Source organism: Dermacentor variabilis, chromosome 6 (genome assembly GCF_050947875.1).
Source record: "Dermacentor variabilis isolate Ectoservices chromosome 6, ASM5094787v1, whole genome shotgun sequence".
NCBI lineage: Eukaryota > Metazoa > Arthropoda > Arachnida > Ixodida > Ixodidae > Dermacentor > Dermacentor variabilis.
Genome location: NC_134573.1, coordinates 149,305,786 through 149,324,875, shown reverse-complemented (window position 1 = coordinate 149,324,875; position 19,090 = coordinate 149,305,786). Strand labels below are relative to the sequence as shown.

Here is a 19,090-nt window from a genome sequence, read left to right as displayed (position 1 = left end):
GCGCCACAGCCAACTGCAAATTGCGCAAACGTGACGTATCGGGCGCTGATATACACGTGTATTCATGAATACGAGCGTTGTACGGTATCCTCTTTCTCAATAAAGAAAATAGCTAGGCTAATTAGTTTGAAAGTTAAGAGGAAAGTCATGCGGGGCTTACATCTTTTCTTCATGAGTTTGGATAGTCTTAAATCTGTTCTCCTACCTTCAATTTCTCTCTCGCATGACACACGTTACATTTAGTGTACACTGTTACACTCAAAAGGGTGTAAGGGCGTGGGTTGTAGACTGTAAAGGGTTAAAGGGAAGGGTGTAATTTTTTTTACGCTGTAGGCTTAGCAGTGCGCAAGGGACAGGGACAAATACAGATGTAAAACAGGATGGGCGCAGTCCTGTCTTACGCGTTTCTTCTTTCTGTGTGTTTTCTTTTCTTTTTTTCTTTTTGCATGCTGCTTGGCTCTATACTTAGACAATGAACCAATCAACTCAACACAAGGCGTTACCCCGTTGGATTTAGGCCCGTACAAATATAACCACAGGAGAGTTTTGTTCGCTGTTTCAAACAATCTGAACTGGAATGCGGGCACTTTATGAAGCCAATGATGTGTTCCAAAGTAGCAGTGCAAACAATCTCCTTCTATATTTTGTTACTTGTAATTTAATAACTTTCAGTGTAGAAATCTCAACCGTAAGTACAGATGCAGACTCACTTTGTCATGGTCAGCGTAGCATTTGTCGGGCCTACGTCTGTACCTCAGTGGATGGTCACAGGGTGCGGGGTCTTCAACTGCGAGCAAAGTGACATTGAAGTCTTTGTCGCCTCAGACTGCTTGTCGATCGTGTTTCACACGGCGTGCAGTATTTCAATAATCGCCCTAACAGATTCCCAACAATAAAAAGGCGGTAATGCTCCCGTGGTGGTATAGCTAGAAGTTTATGGAATTCTTGGCCATGGGGAAGCCAACAAAAGTTGCCTCCCGTGAGAAGGAAAACTGAAGCGACACAACGTTAGTTGTCATTTATGTTGTAGCTGATCGATCTTGCTGCCATAGCCTATTTATGAAATGACCCGCCGTGGTTGCTCAGTGGCTATGGTGTTGGGCTGCTGAGCACGAGGTCGCGGGATCGAATCCCGGCCACGGCGGCCGCATTTCGATTGGGGGCGAAATGCGAAAACACTCGTGTGCTTAGATTTAGGTGCACGTTAAAGAACCCCAGGTGGTCAAAATTTCAGGAGTCCTCCACGACGGCGTGCCTCATAATCAGAAAGTGGTTTTGGCACGTAAAACCCCAAATATTATTATTATTATTATTATTATTATTATTATTATTATTATTATTATTATTATTATTATTATTATTATTAATATTTATGAAACAGCGAAAAGCTCTTCCTGACTAAGGTGCACGACTCTTCAGGCAGACGTATGAACTGAGCGCGCGGTATTCCCGGAATTTCACAAAACACAATTTAAAACAATGCAGGACATATTCGTTTTACATAGTCACTGTCACTCTATTACCTCCAAGGTGTCCGTTGTGGATAGAAGCACAGTAAGCTAGACTAGTTGGTATGGTTGACTCGTGAAAGTTGGGCGCAGTTGTAACGGTTTAAGCGCCCAACAATTCTATCCTTCTTGTTTTTTTCTGGCCGATATTATTATGACTCGGTTTTACGGCGTGAGGTTATCTCGTAAATTGCGCACACTTCGGCATGTACATCGTCATTTTTTTATGTACATATTTCTTGGTTTTTCCAAATAAACCTAGTTGCGACTCCTGCAAAGTGTCGTCCTCGATACTGAGTTTGTGTGTTTGTGTGCCGATTTTCACGGTGCCTCTTGAGGGTATTACATAAGGGGTGGGGTTGGCTTGGCAAAAACGAAATTATCAAATGCTGTTCACTTTGTTGCAATGTGCGATGCGGAGCAACTTCGTGGAGCCAGATGAACTGGTGAGAGTCACTTTGTCTATGTCACAAGAAAACAGAAACAGCGCCAAGCACGAACTGACAGCTAACATACATATATCAGCATCATCTTGACGGCTTCGATGTTGGACTCGGCTGTACTATCACCGCAACTGCCCCGGTATCGATCCCGACGCTAAGTTTTGGCAATCGCTTCTAGCCATCGCGAAAGTAGTGTTTAAAGGTTGTTTAAAGCCGCCGTTCATCCATTCCGGAATGGGCTGTTTCAGAAAATTAAAAAAAAAAAAAGCACTGACGAGCAAATCGAATAGAAGTGGGTCAGGCGACGATGGGACGGCACACGTGGCGTCAGTGCGACGCAACCAACCTTCGACTGGCGCCTGTAGCGGCGTCGGCGGCGGGTCGCAGAAGACGGGCGCGCAGGGCACGGTCGATATCACCAGGACCACGTTGGTGTAGCCCACGCGTCCCACGCCGTACTGCCTGTTGGGGGCCACCGGCGTGCAGCGAGGGAAGAATGTACTGTCAGTGGCACGACGGGGCTCTCTGCCGGAATTACTGTCCCCCCCCCCCCCCCCCCCCCGCACTGGGCGATCGTGTATAGCCACGTGCTATGAAGTCCACACGGATGCAGAAAAAAAAATGACACAAGGCAGTGTTGTGTTCTCTCTCTCTCTCTCTCTCTCAGACTGTTCGGCAACATCACTTTTATTAAAGACAGCTCAATGCCCTCTTAATCTCGTTTCACATACGTTCCAGCGATAAGTGGTGCAGTTCGGAAACATCTTCCTGTAACTTAAATGAAACGGTGCTGTACATTATTTTGGAACTTATGTGAAACACCGCTGCATTTAATTAAGTGGATAATATTTGTAAAAATTGCGTCCCTTTTTGTTCTTCTGAATATGATATGTTTCTATTATAAGGCGAGTATTACTGTATTTCCCTTGCTGAAACGCTAATTTTGCCATCAAGTTGGCAGGTTGCAGTGTTTCCCGCAACGCATATGTACTAAGGCGTCCGGATGCCCGCTATCGTGATCATTCAGCCGCTGTAGCAACATCGATAATACGTGTATCTTCTCTAAGTCTTGGCATGAATTCGTTGAAAAGTCACGCTATGCTTTTTTTTTCGTTTTCAGTTCTGTCGCCTTTTAACCTCACAACGTATTATTCGAGCAGCTGTGTGTCTTACATTTACAAGTAGTTCAGGTTACGTAATTTCCCCGCATGAGACTATATGCACGGCTACATTATGACCTAAGGTGTAGGCGTCTCACCATATAAAAATGATATTTGCTAACATTCAGCACGGTTAACAAATTTGTTTAATCGGATCGAAAATAGTGGCCTTAAAGGTTTCGAAAACAATCGAGTGGTGAACGTTAGAGGCCGCGACGCTGATTATTGGCAAGCAACAAATTTTCGATAAAAAATGAACTTCAAGATGTCCACAAGGAATGCGCAAAGTCGTTTCGAAGCTAGAATGTTACGTGCTTACACTGTTCATCATTTACACACTGATTAAATGGCAAATGCTTTTTAGTATTCTTGACAGAAAACTCTACGGAAAGAAGCAAGCAACTTCTAGCACTTCGTTCTCATAAACCCTGCGTTTTCGTTTGACCAAGGTTCCGGGAAATTTGCTTTCGATTACATTCCGCCATCTCAGTTGCTGATACTATTATGCAAAGCGTATCGTTGAGGCTGGAAAAGCTCGGCAGTGTAACCAGAGATGCGCTACAGATTCATCCTATCCGCTAGAATGGCAGGCGGAGCTCTTGGCCTATCTCATGGGGAAATAAGGCTGTAGGATGCGCAAGGCCACCGAAGTGATAACGCACTTCTCGACGGTGACTGTGCCATTCGAATGCTTGCGACTTGTGGGAGTGAACACTTATCTGCGGGTGTGCACCCACTGGTTCTTTCTTATCTTTGCTTCCCTTTCCCCGTGTGTGGGGTAGCCAACCGGGCGCATCCACGATTGACCTCTTTGCATATTTTTTTCTTTATATATCACGAGTTATCTTTCTATCTCTATTTTCTACACTATTGAGGAATCGTGACTCATCGGCGTCTTTCGGCGTGCCTGAACGCCTTTCGTGGCTCGCACGGCCACCGGTACGGTAGTAAAATAAACTAAGATGTGCTATGGTAAGAACGGAATGGCGGTACTCTGATGACCACACTTCGTACGAGACGCAAGCAAGACCGTTTCAGTTAACCAGACCAACGTGGCGGTGCTGTATGGGTGCTTTATGGCAGGGACACAGGAACATGTTTCGTTCCACTACGCTGGCAGCTTCACAATTTATGTGCGCTACTGGTACGGTCACTGTCGTATCAGTTTTAATTAATTCTGATCGCTTCTAGAAAATAAGCAAAGCCTTTAATTAGTAACTTCAGAAGCTCTGAAACATATGTTTTGCCAAACACGCCTTGCATTTCCGGAAGCTCGAAGTTCGTAAATTAAAATGATCCGAAATTTTGTTTAGAAATACGTGCTAAACCGGCAAGAAACTTCTGGCTCTTCAAAGATCAATATTAAGAGCAGGCTTTATATTTGAGCGAAAAAAAAATTTAATGCTGTATAAGAACGACTGCGCTACTTCCTGAGACGCAAAATGATTCGGGTGTAGTAACAAAAGGAATGTTGAAATTAACGCCCACTTAGTAGAAGGGCACAAACTTAAAATAATAATAATAATAATAGGCTGGGCAGTTCGACTAGGGACTTCATCGATCGCTTCGCTGCTAGGCGCAATTTTAGAGCCCGCCCAAGAATTTGGTGGGAGGCAAGGCATTTTTCTTCGTCACACTAATGGAGGGCACCATTAATAGACACGCACATGCGAGTAGATATTTCCCTATAAAATCCTGTCACGCCAGGTTCTTGCATGCTTATATTAAACACTGTTTTTCATTCACATCTTCGCGAATGTGCAGCAAGAAAGAACATGGTGAAGTGGAAGCGCATAATAGTATGAGTGTGTGCGTAAAATTAAGCTGACGGGTGACAATATTTTTCCAAATCAATTTCTTATAGAGCGATACGACAAACCACAGTTACACTAAAAGTAAGTTTCTTTCTGTTTTTCCTTCCAATTTCTTTTCCTATTTTGGCGATATATTTTTCCTAAGTAAGTTCACCTCTTTACCATTAATTGGAGTTTTGCCTTGCGCCTGGCCTATACAGGTGGTGTTAACCCAGGCCGTAGATGAATCCGTATATCCGGAGACAACGAACGCAGACGACACATGTTGAGGTCTACGGGGCTTCACGATAGACTTTAAGAACGCCGCCCCCTACCGCTCCATAGTGTACGCGGTTTGCTTGTGCTCGTCTCTTTCTGTCTCTCTGTCTCCTCCTTCCACTCCTTCTCTTTTACATCCTTAACCCTTCCCCCGTCGCAGGGTAGCCAACCGGAATCACCTCTCGTTAACCTCCCTGCCTTTCTATGCATCATTTCTTTCTATCTTGCCTTGCGCATGCAGAAATGAACTATATCGCTTCCACAGTCGCAGACGCGAATGCACTGAAAAAGTGAGGACCGCGCCTGACTCTGCCCCCTATTTCAACAAGTGGCTACCCGCCGTGGTGGCGCCCTTGCTACGGCGTTCTGCTTCAGGGCAGTAGGACGTGGGTTCGATTTCCGCTCGCCGCGGTCGCATTTAGATGGGCGCTATAAATGCAGAAACCCTCGTGCACCGTGCTTTGAGCCCACGCTAAAAGAAAAAAAAAACACCCAAAGTTGTCAAAATCATTTTACGCCATCGACAAATAATATGCGCTTGCTGGGCCGTCGGCTGTCTGTTCTAAACTACTTGCACGGTCGTTCCATTTGCATTGTTAACTCGCTGAAAAAAAAAACAGCTCCGACAGATGCCCTGCGCCGTCTTATAGTAAAGCCGGGCATCCGCACTTACGTACCTGGAGCAGTTCCCGCAGTCCAGGCTGCTCATGAAGTAGCTGCTCCGGTTTCCAAAGTGGTACAGGGCCTCGCGGGTGGTGCAGACGCGGTACTCGTCCGGAATGTAGCGGGCGCGCTCCGGCGACGCCGACTCTGCGCCCCAACCACCGCCACCGCCCAAACTGGGCAGCCAACTGCGTAAGCGCGCGAAAGCGACCACAGTTCCCTTGCGGCATACGGGCTGTGAATGTGGTTCTTGATGTAAAGTCACGTGCGACATGACCTGCAACACCGGTGCCCGTGGTCGAAGGGGCTCCAAGACTGTACGGCTGTGCAAGACACAGGGTAAGTTCCAGACCTAAACACAGCTTCGATTAGTGGTATTTATTAAACAGCCATTTCACACGTCGGAGTCACCGCGCAGCCCTGGAGCCCCTTCGAGCACGAACAAGGGTGTTTCAAGTCATAGTGTATGTTACTGTACCTTAATCTTAATTCTATGGATTCATTGATCCATTTTTGTGCATTACAAGGCTAAATTATCGTAAGCAACAACATCGCGATCACCGTCGTCATTTATAGTGGAAATGAGCGGCTTATTGTGAGACTGCTAAGAGGCAGAAAAAGAAAGAATCATGTGCGTTATAAGAGGAGTCAACGGGTTCAGTCCATATAAGGATCCCTTAACTCTATCAACGTTACCGGTCTCTGGCAGTGGATTCAGTCGCACTTTCGACATTATTGCGCTCCTTCAGGCCATATTTCACTCCTTCTCTTCCCGTTACAATGTTGTATCAAAGGTATTTCAACAGAAGCACGTTGATGGCTTCTCCTGAGGATTTACAGCTGTCCGTCTTGCATCACCCGAATCTACCCCATTATTAAAAATTTACTAATCCCATCAGACCATTTTATCCTCTGCCATCATCCACTGCATTTCCTTTCCGTTTGTGCCCTTTCTGTGACTCTCGCTCAACACTGGTTATCTGTTCTATGCATTAAGTTATGTGCCCAGTCCTATCTTTTACTTTTAACCTCAACTGGGATATCGGCTACCCCCGTTTCCTGTCTACCAGAGCGGATAAAGATTTGTCCACATTAGATCGGTTATTTTCATATATCCGGAATCTCGCCAATAGTGAGTCCATATACTTACGCGTATAGCCACATCTTGATCAGTTGCCTGCAATACAAAGACACAAGAAATGTATGTATGATATTTCTATCTGTAAAGAATTTCAATATTATTTATCTTTGGAAAGAATATTTTGCCAAGATTTCCTTACCTGAACAACAAAGTTAACATGATACACTTACCAGGACGATGCTTCGAAGATCCAGCTGATGTCGAATGCTCTGACAAGGCTTTCAAGTGGCTGCATTGGTGAGAGCCAACAAAATATCAGCTTTACATTATCGACATACAATTGTGCCCAATAAGCTTTTATTGAAGCAACTTCAGGGGTTAGAAAAATTTACGCGTGTTTAATCCACGTGCCAAACAAGCTAGCTCCGTCAGCACGGTTTCATAGTGCGACATGTGCTTGAGAGCTTTGTATATTGCCACCGAGCTGGCACTCCCAGCATCCTAAAATCAGAACTGTTCCACCCATTGCAGTCGCTGCAACAATCGAGCCTAATGCTGGTACTGATATTCTACGTCAGACTGAAGAGTAGTTAACAGTCTTAAACAAACTCTTTTAACATTAACTCAAACTTCCGGCTTTGAAACCATCGTCGTATAGGCCGAAAATTTGGGACGCGCTTTGTCGGGGTTCTTGGCTTACCAGAATCGATGATCGGGCACCTGCTGTGTATCGGCGCATTCTGGGACACCGAGATTCAGTATGCAGCTCTTCCACCCTGAAATAAATGCACGGTGAATATGCATTGGTACTCAACCTCACGACCTTTCGAAGATGCCGTCATGGGCACTTGATCATTCATCGAGCTTCGTATAATTAAGTGCACTTGAACTGAATTCAAATGTGACAGAAGGAACCCATGCTACCTGCGAGAATGCAAGTACTGCTGCTGAATGAAAAAATGATGTTCTCTCTCATGCTCATGACACACTTACTTGAAGTAGACCGATTTCTTCAGCATGTCATCCATCAGTTCAGGATCGACTGCTCCCATGAACTTCCCGACCTGCGGGTATAATACAGAATATTTCATGCATTTCTCAGCAGAAATTGAGGCAGCTAAAGCTGAGAGTGCATTCTAACGTGCGAAATGTAGATAAACAAAAACAATGTAAAAGTTCCTGCAATAGAAACTGTCGCACGGATACTAGATTCTATCGCTGAATTCGGTTATCCACATACATTTTCAGAGTGGTCGTCCGTGCTGGAGGTGAGGATGAAACCACCTTCATCCAGAAGGTAGCAGACGACAAAGTCCTGAAAGAAAGGAACAGAACACTTTTCCTTACATGCATGTTTACCGACAAAAAGTCAGCATTCTAAAGTGTCAGTAATACGAATAGTGACCATTCATATGAAAACTGTTTGCTGCTAGCCCACATAACGAAAATATCCCATTAATTCCAACATAGAAAGCAAGATGCTGATTGTTTTTGTTTTTTCTCTCTTTCAAATCATCCCCACTATGCATGTAAATGAACTTGTAGAAACCACGCGATATATAATATCGTTAAACCTTTATATACTTGAACAAGCTTCATGTGGGGCACACTCGTCAGCAGAGATTGGACAGCGCTTTATGACGAACTTCAATCTTTTCTTCGCGCAGCGACGCTTCACTGATGACATTGAATATCCACGGCCCGTATCGAGAACACGTACAAATAAAAGTTTCAAGGTTGAAGAGTGGCTGACTTAGGACAGTTTTCCCTGCAATACTTTCCTAAACTATATTGCCTGTGCGAAAAGAGACGAAGTCCCTAAGAGGGTGGGCGTTGCGGAATCCTCTCTGTGTCCTGTCACGCCTTAAAACTCCGGACTCTCCATAGCTTTGGAGGGCGAAGGTGGAAGTTCGGTTCTCTCTCCAGAGCTTCCGACCAGTGCCGATATGAAAGGAGGAAGACGGCACGTCCTGGATGCAGTTTCCGTCGCGCGTGTAGCAACTTCGTGTACTTTGACGGTGGGCTGCTCACCAGCGACTGAACACCAGGGTTCAAACGAAGAGGAAGAGTAGCACAAAAAAAGAAGAATAAGAAGAAAAAGGTTTGCGAGCTCACCTCGTCAGCACAACGGAGGTGCTCGCCTGAACTTCCGTTGGCAGACATTGTCATGAGGGAGGCGTGGATAACGCGCTCTTCCACGATGAGACCGACGACTGAAATGCAGAGATTCAGTGCCTCCTCAGCGTACCACAACCGGGAACATTACCGGAACAACAGTAACCAACTCATGAGCATGAAAATGTGTGGTGCACGTGTGAGGTTTCAACATAAACATTAAAATAAAACTTACATGAAATCAAGAGTTCGACGGAAACTCGTCTGATAGGGATTGCTCATAGTCAAGGGTAAAATGGACGCCGACCAAAAGCACTGGAAGAAAAGGAACCAAGACGTTCGGGCTCCCATACGGGGCCCTTATTCACAATGTTGAGATTGAACAAGGACCCCGTGTACATGGGAGCCGAAACGTCTTGGTTTCTTCTCTTTTAATGTTTTTGGTCGGCGTCCGTTTCACCTTTGACTATAAAATTTATATGCTAGGGCAAGAATGCTAAGTCACAGACACAAAGAACTGGCTTAGAAGAAACCGCTTAGCTTGGGGAATACCAGAGCGGTAGATTATTTGATGGCAAGCCACTTGGCGAACAGAAATAGTACTTGCGCCTTTCGGAATGTCTCTACTCCGCGTGTTCTTATTTAGCGTTAAAAGCTGGTCAACTTTAATTCGTGAGTAAAAAAATGCAAGGATCCTCCCAATCATCAATAACGGTAGTGACGCATTCGTTTTGTTAGCCAGTAGGCGAGCGAAGAATTTACTAAACTGAACGGCCAACTTTCCCCCACAACGCATGTTAAGTCTACTTGCGTTATCCATAAAACGCTGGCGTTTTTTTGTCGCCGATTCCTTACCTGCTGGAGTTAGCTCTGACTTTTTAATGTAGATGTCGACTGCTTTGGCTGCCATAATGACGCTTTCTCGAGTTGCGTTGGGTCCATATGTTCCTGAATAAAACAAATAACACTGATAAGTACACAACTAATAAATAACTGTGTTCTGAACTTCACATGTTCGCCAAGCAAACAAAAAAGAATTTTACCTGCGACTAGTCGCGCAAGCAAATAAATCAACTGGAACTGGAGCATGGATTAACAGCAGCGATTGCAGAGAGTTGTTAAGGCGTCTTAGACGAAAAACGATAAAGCACATTACAGTCTACAATCCCACACCGTGAAGGTGCGACTGTTTCGATGCGTACAAAGGGAATACACAAATCTGGCGTAAATATCAAACACAGAATTGAAGCAATTAAATCACGTAATATGAAGACACAATTAAATTCAAGCCAACACCCGGCGCACGAATCGAAAGACATCAACAGGGCTAGCATCCTTATTTGATTAAGACCCGGAACGCTCGGCGCTCTCCTACAAGGGAAGGTAAAATACTTTTAAGCCATTGTTAAGAGAGGGATTTGCTCAGTGTATTGGCTTTTCCAAAGTCTCACGGACGGCTCTTCAATGTGCGTTGCTTACGTTTAACGTCACTAATGAGGAAGACGAAGTCTTCAGCGTAGAGCGCTCTCCTAAAGTACGACGCTTTCTGAGGATTTGCCTCTGGCTCCAGGTATTCCGCAATCCTGCCAAGAAAAAAAAAGAAAATGCACGAAAAGGTCATTTCATGTGATTGCAATCACTGTGTTCGTAGTTATGAGATTTTATACATGTGGATGGTCTTACGCATCAGGGTGGTAGCGTATGAGTCCTCCTTCTGTTCCAACGAAAGTCCCCAATATTCCATCTCTGGACAGAGAGAAAGGAAGTCACAGTGTACTAGGTAGTCACACACTGCTGTCTTTGCAGGTGCGGCTCGTAATTTACATAGTAAGTTACGTGGTTAAATAGGTAGCGCACAGTGTATTCAGTGACTTCTCAAGCATTAGAATCAGTTGCGCGAGCACATTTCGCGGTTCACTCTACTTACCACATATGGGCGCAGGGTTTATTAGGGTCGAATCGTAGGGTCATACCTTGATTAGGATTTCTGTAAGCCCTTAAACAATCATACTAGCACAGCGCAGTTAGTATGACCTTCAAATGACAAGTGTAAGGAACGACAAGAATGTAGACCATTTTGCGTTCTTCTCAGCGCGAAAGCAGTGAGAAAGGTTGGAATGCTGATGGGAAACCACTAGCCCATATGCTGTAGAACTGTTCGCGCTTTACGGTTAAGTGGACACTGAGGTGTTCTGCATGTATAGGTGCGAACAGAGTGAGCTGCCAGTGCTTTATTAAAGGTCTCAAGTGAACACACCTTTCCTCAGCGAAAGCATCGCTCGTCCAATTGCTGACCACAGCTCGCGTGTTCTCGATGTCCCAGAGTAGTCGCTGCATGAGTAGAGGATCACCTGCAAGGATGAATACGCAAGTCAGCAATGTGTAAGTCTTTGCCACCACATTAAATAGGAGGTCAGGCTGACAAAATGCTTCTAAAACCGTTCGAACAACGTGTCCCTCGTCAAGTAATATTTGAAAAAAAAAAACAAGCCTGCCACATAGCTGCAATGACGAGTCACGTAGTTCCTAGGGGATTATACTTCTCTGCCCTCGTTTTTACCCGACATGTACTTCATTGTATACGACAGGTTGCTTCCGCCATTTCACCCCACCCCCTACAGTTTACACACCTTGTTTCTACGTATAGAGTATTAAAGAAATTTTTGTATCACGTAGTCTCCTTCCCCAACGGTTCGCCCCCAAAAAACTGCCGAATGTCGCGCCGAGGTACACCTGTACCAGCCTCTAATCAGTAAATCACCTGCGCCAGCGGCGTTCAGAACACGACCTCTCGTAGCCGATGCGCACAATCAACCACGAGGCCACTTCTGCACAGATTTACTGGTCTTACTTGTCACGTGCCAAAATTTGGAGTCTCCATCCTACAATGTTTTGACTCTTAAATTCAGAAGGCTAAACTGGCTGTGCTAGCCCCACGATAATAGGGAGTTTTAGAATAGGGGCCCCAATAGTTTGGGGCCCCAAAGAGCTTTGCGGGTGTTAGCGTTGGGACACGTAGGAGTGAAGAGTTTTAGAATAGGGTTTTACGTTTGCGGATAGCGTCTTGCGCTGACAGCGCCACTACGGCGTCAAAGAAAAGCTATTAGAAATAGTTAAATAAAATATACTATTTTATGATAGGAATAATAATTTTGACTTGCGTGTATTCGCATTTAATTACAATTTAGAGGCTATTCTTAAGCAGCAAACAATTAGTTGCGCTTAGTTTTGAGCAAACAAAACTTTACTAGTCTTCACCAGCCAAGCTTAGCCGTGTTAGGCCTACGAGCCATAAAATCCACAATCGAATTCAAAATCAGCGGCGTCTAATGAGTCAATCTTCATAACACACGCTAGTTGAGAGAAAGCGATAACCGCAGTCACTTCTCCTAGCTTGCGAACTTCACGCGTTACCGCGAATCGAACCTAGTTTGGCGCTAGGTTAGAGCCGTCGCTTCGATGGGTGCCGCCATGTTTGCTGACGCAAAACTTTTGGGGCCGCTATTTGGGCTCCCGCTAAATCGTTGAAATAGCGTTCCCAACGCAAAACCCAAAGGCAGTTTGCGTCTTGCGCATGCGCAGTGGCTTCGACGCTATTTCTTTGGGGCCCCAAAACGTTTGGGGCCCCTATTCTAAAGCTCTCTAATGAGTGCCTATTGAGAGCAGGGCACTGGCGACGAGGTCAGCTAAATATATCGTTAAACCCCTGACAAACTTTAAAAAAAGGAAGTAGATCCGCTCACACTGACGATGGTCTGCCCGGTACGCTTCCAGGACTTGGCTGATGTTGCCCGTGAGTCCCTTGGGGCGCGGAATGTTCTTGCAGTAGCGCCTATAAAACGCAATTTGGGAAGATCAATTGGGATTTGCATCATAATATCGTAGTTTGAGGGTACGCGACGGAAGTGTGATCAAGACCGTTAGCTGCGTTGAAGCTTGTTCCAAACGCATAACTAAGCGGAGCATATTTCCGCTAAGTTGCAATGATTCTCAGTAAGCCAGACTGTTATGTTTGACGTTCAAACAACGCTCGAGCGAGTGGAATATGCCCAACGTATATTGCCGCTTTGGGCATCTCGTGGGCTCTGAGAGGCCACAAGAAAAAGTGACCTCTAATGCTTAGAACAAGGATATATATAGTGCTCGTAATATTGACGATGCAAAGCTCCTGTGGCTAGTAATGTTTATGTTTAAGGCACCGTTTTGAAAAAATAAGCGGCATCGCCAGTACAGAAGTCCGCGATAAACTTTTTTTGAGGCACGGAAAAGCAACGTTGATGACTGACACGCTTACAACGCAGTTTTCTTTCGTATAACCGAGCAAAGTGTAGCGGGTGATCTGAGTGTAGTATGGGCATCGACTAATGCACTAATTTGATTCCTGTTGTCCCCCTAATGAGCTCACGTCTTTCAACTAAATTCGGTGAAGTGCTCACTTGTATCATGAGCTTCATGCAAAACACATTCTAAAAGCCAACAGACAACGCCTGCATCGATGGTTTCCGTTACATACATATATTGTAATTAAATTGTGTATTTAAGTGAAGTCGCATTGCGGTTAATAAATGATGCGTGCATATATAGAATGTATCCGTGGCTCCTAACATGACAAACAGCTCGATAAAGTGTTGCTTGCTTGGTAAAAAAACTAAGGTGTTTCTTCTCAATGATCATCTTGAGTTGTATTGGTAAGTCTCCACAATAGTGCCTCCGTTGGCCCCCACCAAAAAGAACAATCATTAGGCAAATGTGTCCTGTCAAAAGCACCCTATTGAAGCACTCCATCGACCGCTGAGTCAAGAAAAGTTTTTAGTGATCGCTACTACGTCCTTGGGACAGTGTCCTTAATTTAGCTCAATATTTGTTTGGAATCATCGGTAAGGACATGTACATTGCTCTAACACGCGCACTACCATGTACTTGAGCGAGAGGCGTTGCTTCTAAATATTAATGAACGAGACTTCAACGTTATACCTAAGCCAAGTCTGTAAACGCCGCTTATACGTAAATGATAGGAAAAATGAATATGAAAGGCAGAGTCTCCTAACACTCTACGATAAACAATAGACTGCCGCCCGATAATTCTCGTCTCATCGTCGTGAATTGCATATGGCACGGTACAAAAAGACCGCATAAGCGAGATCGAATTATGAAAAGCATACTGACCACGGAGCCAAAAGGACACCATCCCCTTTCTCTGTCTCTGGCTTGAAACCTGTCGGACATGAGAAATGAATATAATTGCAAACAATAGTTGACGCATCCAATCAGAACACATGGAAGAAGCATTAGTGTTCAGATGTGTGCTTAGTTATTAGTACTTCTTCAGGGACGGTATATTCTTTCAATCTGTTCATGTCAGTCTCTACTTGAAGCAAACTTAATGGGCCTGATAGCTGGGCTAGTTGATACGAATGCATTGTTACAAACTCCGCGCCAGTACGGCTAACAAGGTAAGAAAGAAAACCGACGAACTCAGACTTATTGGCGTCGCTAGAATTTGGCCAGATAACCGGAAAATGGTAAAGCTCATCCTTAAAATTGTTTTCCAGAGTTTATAATTTGCACCATAACGCGTCGGTGCTCAACTCCGTGCATTTACCTCAGTTAAATCGAAGCGCCCGTTGCTTACCGTCATCAGCGCGCATCCCTTCCACACGCACGTACAACTTCCTCTTCTCTGGGAGCGCCAGAGCAACGCTGACGAAAGAAAGAAATTAATAAAACCATGTAGCAGCTTATTTTTTTACAGATCTCACAATAATTTCGTCGCGTATTAATCGCAAGCATAAAGCAAAACGAACAGACGCGTATATAATACCTGTAGCAGTATTGTGAATCCAGTATGACTCCAGAGCAATAAGTCACACGCTGCATAATTTCGTCTCATATAAATCGCAAGGATAAAGCAAAACGAACAGAGCGCGTAGATAATACCAGTAGCAGTATTATGACTCCGGAGCACTAAGTCACACGCTGCATACAGAGTGCCCATATTTAACCTTAAGGTTACACAGCGCGCCCTGACGCACTTATTTATCTTATCGGCGAAAGATAACGTTCTGTGCCATCTCCTTTTAGGACTCGCTACGGAGGCAACGAAGCTACTTTGTCCAAGTATGATGTTTAGGGCTGTATAGTTAGATATGACTTATTAGTTAACTTGTAAACGGTTTTAGTAATATGGTGATTGCTAAAGGGAGTCAAATGTAGGGAGAAGTGCAATCCTTAATAAAAACCAGGTTTTTTTAAATCTTTTTTTCCTGGTTGCAGATCTATCATGCAGGTAGATTATTAAATCGAGAACACACGCTAGGCGGGCAACGTAGCGCAATAATCGGTCTTACCCGAATTCCGAGTCGTTCATGTGCCTGTAGTAGTAGACCATGTTATGCGGCACAAGATGCTTCTGCAGAATGCCGGAGGAACACAGTGAGACGACATTGCCACTAACCGTTTCACTGTAGCACCAGGCAACAGTTTCACACTGTCCACTCACCTCGTCTGGCATCCTCATCAGACTGACCACGGTCTCGTGCCCAGAATGGCCGTCGATCATTCTTCTGCGAATCTAAATGCATCCAATAAACGACACCTATCACTTTACTGCGCCGAGATCGAACAACCATCGAAAGCGCTTGCTGCACGGAAACATACCTTCTCTTTTAAAGAGTTTTCGATTTCAACGTCCAGAAAATCTATGTCTAGGGGCTCTTCTAGAGAGCCCAACTGAAATATACAGAAAAACGGTTCCTTAAGGTTCATTCAAGTTCTGCCGGATTCATTGGAAAAAAAAATCGAACGATGCATACCTGTAATTTAATGTCGGGATGATACATGACGTAACCGTTTCGGTTGACCATAAATGAATAGCCTGAGGGGCCAATCTGTCGGTGACACCGAACGAAAGCAAAACAGAATTATGTAAGAACTGTTCAAATTACTTTGCACATCTAGTCATTATAATTTGATTGTAATCTACTCTGCACGTGCCTTGTACGTGGGTTCGTGATCCTTCAGTTCCTCGAGTGAGACATCCACGCCCATCACTCCTACAATGGTTTGGTCCTTCTGGGGAAATTGAGGTCGAGGCAGAGCATTAATGCGAGCACTGCACGCAAGAGCTCATCTTTCACGTAGATGAACACGTTGGCATAAAGAGCGTTCAAAATAATCGGGCGAACGGGCGCATTGTGTTTTAATCTTACGGCGTATTATTATTTATCCTAGATCATCCGAAAAGCATTGTGGTTGTTAACAGAGCTGTGAGTGCGGAGCAGTGAGCAATTAGAGCACTGTCGCACATCTGAAAGATTGCAGAAAACTTAAAACTAAGACTTCCCGATAATGATTATTCCGCAACAAACGGCAAATCTTATCCGTAGATTATTGTCGATTGCTTCGCTATGACCTGCTTGTGACGAGCGCGTCAAATACGAAGCATAGCTCAAAAATATGACACACATTAAAAGTTCTCATTAACCTTCCCACATATAGTTGACAGAGCTGCATTCTTGTTACTAGTGACGAGCTCCTTATCTTTAAATTTGGCCGAGAACAGGCTTACGGAAGGGAAAATCGAAATGCAGTATTTGATATTTTATAACCTGCACAAACGGTAAGCTAAAGGATAGCGTCAGCACAAGAGTGAGGGCTACCCATCTGGATTTTCTGTTTGCTATTTGTCTTAAAGGAAATACATAGAGGTGTTTACTCTAGCTTATAGTTAAAGGTTTTGTAGCCTCTGGTTAAAAAGAAACAAGCCGCTGACCGTTCCATGTGTCTTGTTGTAGACTGGCAGTGTGACTGTTGTTAGCAGACCTATCCCCTGGAAAGTGGAAGAAAGCATTAAAAACTTCTCTACACTAGGAGAAATCCACATGTGCTATAAGGAAAACTCTTCGCACCCCGGAGTCTTGGTAAAAGTTTGTCCACGTGAATTGCTTGTCCCCGGAGAGCACCATTGGCCGACTGAGCACCTTGAGGTATTCCTGCGAGAAAATATCTTTTTGTTAATGCCCGATGATAACTCAAGTGTTGTTTTGGCGCCTTCTATTTGTTTCCAACACTCATCGCATTGGCGCTTCTTTCTGTGCCTGCCTCCCTCTCACGCTACTTTAATTATTAATTTAATATGTAATAAGCAGGCTGCGTTCATGCCTTGTGGGTCTAAGCCTTCTTTTGTTTCACACTTGAGCTCAACATTTGTCTACATCCTACTGTGAGACCAACGCAATAATTTTCCGCTCGAACACGTTTCCACTTGATGGAAAGTTCTCGCTCACCTGTACTTTGTACCTGCTTGCACCAAACGACGTGATGGCAGTAAAGTAACCTGCAGCAATTAAGAACAAACAAAAACAAATTGGTAGATTCGTCCTAAGGAAGAAGCACTGACTACGATAGCGAGGTTTAGCGTTTCGCTTGAACTTCTTGGCCGGTGTTCTAACTGCACGCGAGTCCGACTAACACGTGCGTGACGTTGCGGGTGCGCCAGAATTTTTGGCACACTTAAAACTTTAACACGCCCCATGGCGCCGGCAATGGCATTGCAAAGGCGCCATTACGCTGTCAGTAAGGAGCCGCGCAGGTAAAATGAAAGCACTTTCCGGTTTGAGTACTGATATTGTTTCGCACTTTTATTATATAACAGTCTAAGAAGGTTTAAGATGAAATCCATGCGCTGTGAACGTTATGTTTCATTAAATTTGTTTGCAGGTTACCATTCTCAAAACTCTGTGGAACAGTTTGTTCAGGAACGTAAGAACTGGCATGAGCAAATTTAGATATTGAATAGTGCAACAATATACACCTGCATATGCGGCATAGATAAGCATAAAGCATACATATTCCTAAACGTATGCGGAGCCTCAAGGCAACGAAAACGACGAAAATTCGCCTGGAGTTTCCATATAACTGATATCGTGATCAAAAGCAAAAGAGCGCTGTGGGTGCGATGGATGCGGATTGACAAGCCTAAAAAGTGTAATTACCAGATAAGAGCCACTCTGTCTTCTTTTTCATTTGACCGGGGACACGTTATTGCCGCGGCATCAAACGCCGGCCACGACAGCCGTATTTTGATGAGGGCGAAATGCGAAAACTCCCGTGCACCGTGCAATTTGGGGACACTCTAACGAACTCTATGCGGTCAAAATTAATCCTGAGTCCTCCCATTAGGGCGTGCTTCATAATCGGATCGTGGTTTTGGCACGTTTGACACCAGAATTGAATATTAGCACCCCCTTCAGTGTCGGAGAAGGCCAACCGTACCTTAGCAGCAAGAGATGCGCTTGATTTTACTGTTGCATTGAGGAAACGGCCAACTGCATTGCTACGTGTATCACATTATCGTAAAACACATTGCCCAGAAGACCGTACCTCGATTTTTGCAAGCGAGAGCCTTGAGTGTAGCGTACGGTATCGGGTGTGGACCGACCACGTAGGTGAAGATACGAATCTGCAAGTCAAAGATACCATTGATTAGGATACACAAGTTCCGAAGCTTATAGCACAGGTATCTACATATAAACAAGAATAAAGTAGACAAATTCTACACATCACATATTCAAATCGATCGCATTTTCAGACATTAGCTGGTGATACGTGTTTGAATTCTCTTTGATGTGATATTCCTGTGACCACCCTCTCTCGTTTTTCTTTGGTGATACGTCTCGTTATTCCTCTTTACGCCTCGTATGACGTGGCAATGACGTGGCACGCACCTTGAGATCAGCGTTGAGCTTTTCTATCAGAGGCGTGGGGTCCTCGGTTCCTCCATCCGTGAAGATCATGATCATCTGAATACACTCCGCACCAGCATGGCCCGTCTTGTTCTCTTGGAACTGTAAATAACGATACATTAAAGAGGACATCATAAATAGAAGTTACTGCCGTGGTAACTTCGGCCCTCCACGCTTGCGTTCACAAAGTAGGCATCTCAAACAATATGTTCCACGACAAGGTCGTCTGGCTGTGCAAAATAAAAAAAACATTTTATATATATATATATATATATATATATATATATATATATATATATATATAT

The 19,090-nt window shown here is 44.4% G+C and overlaps 1 protein-coding gene across 2 annotated transcripts in view; it reads right to left on the bottom strand.

Annotated features, from left to right (window-relative positions):
• Nucleotides 1-19,090, bottom strand: part of LOC142585461 (voltage-dependent calcium channel subunit alpha-2/delta-1-like) — a 172,890-nt gene that overhangs the window by 9,407 nt on the left and 144,393 nt on the right. For both annotated transcript variants that reach the window (XM_075696236.1, XM_075696238.1), the window contains 26 exons: nt 18,768-18,887; nt 18,424-18,502; nt 17,328-17,377; nt 16,950-17,033; nt 16,814-16,870; nt 16,036-16,113; nt 15,855-15,929; nt 15,700-15,771; nt 15,542-15,613; nt 15,390-15,451; nt 14,675-14,742; nt 14,209-14,257; nt 12,786-12,874; nt 11,300-11,393; nt 10,726-10,788; nt 10,522-10,625; nt 9,898-9,990; nt 9,043-9,140; nt 8,168-8,242; nt 7,921-7,991; nt 7,628-7,703; nt 7,158-7,216; nt 6,997-7,023; nt 5,861-6,034; nt 2,298-2,413; nt 711-787 (listed from right to left, as the gene is read on the bottom strand). In XM_075696236.1, the coding sequence (XP_075552351.1) occupies nt 711-787; nt 2,298-2,413; nt 5,861-6,034; nt 6,997-7,023; nt 7,158-7,216; nt 7,628-7,703; nt 7,921-7,991; nt 8,168-8,242; nt 9,043-9,140; nt 9,898-9,990; nt 10,522-10,625; nt 10,726-10,788; nt 11,300-11,393; nt 12,786-12,874; nt 14,209-14,257; nt 14,675-14,742; nt 15,390-15,451; nt 15,542-15,613; nt 15,700-15,771; nt 15,855-15,929; nt 16,036-16,113; nt 16,814-16,870; nt 16,950-17,033; nt 17,328-17,377; nt 18,424-18,502; nt 18,768-18,887 (2,082 nt within the window). The remainder of the gene's footprint in view (nt 1-710; nt 788-2,297; nt 2,414-5,860; nt 6,035-6,996; nt 7,024-7,157; nt 7,217-7,627; nt 7,704-7,920; nt 7,992-8,167; nt 8,243-9,042; nt 9,141-9,897; nt 9,991-10,521; nt 10,626-10,725; nt 10,789-11,299; nt 11,394-12,785; nt 12,875-14,208; nt 14,258-14,674; nt 14,743-15,389; nt 15,452-15,541; nt 15,614-15,699; nt 15,772-15,854; nt 15,930-16,035; nt 16,114-16,813; nt 16,871-16,949; nt 17,034-17,327; nt 17,378-18,423; nt 18,503-18,767; nt 18,888-19,090) is intronic.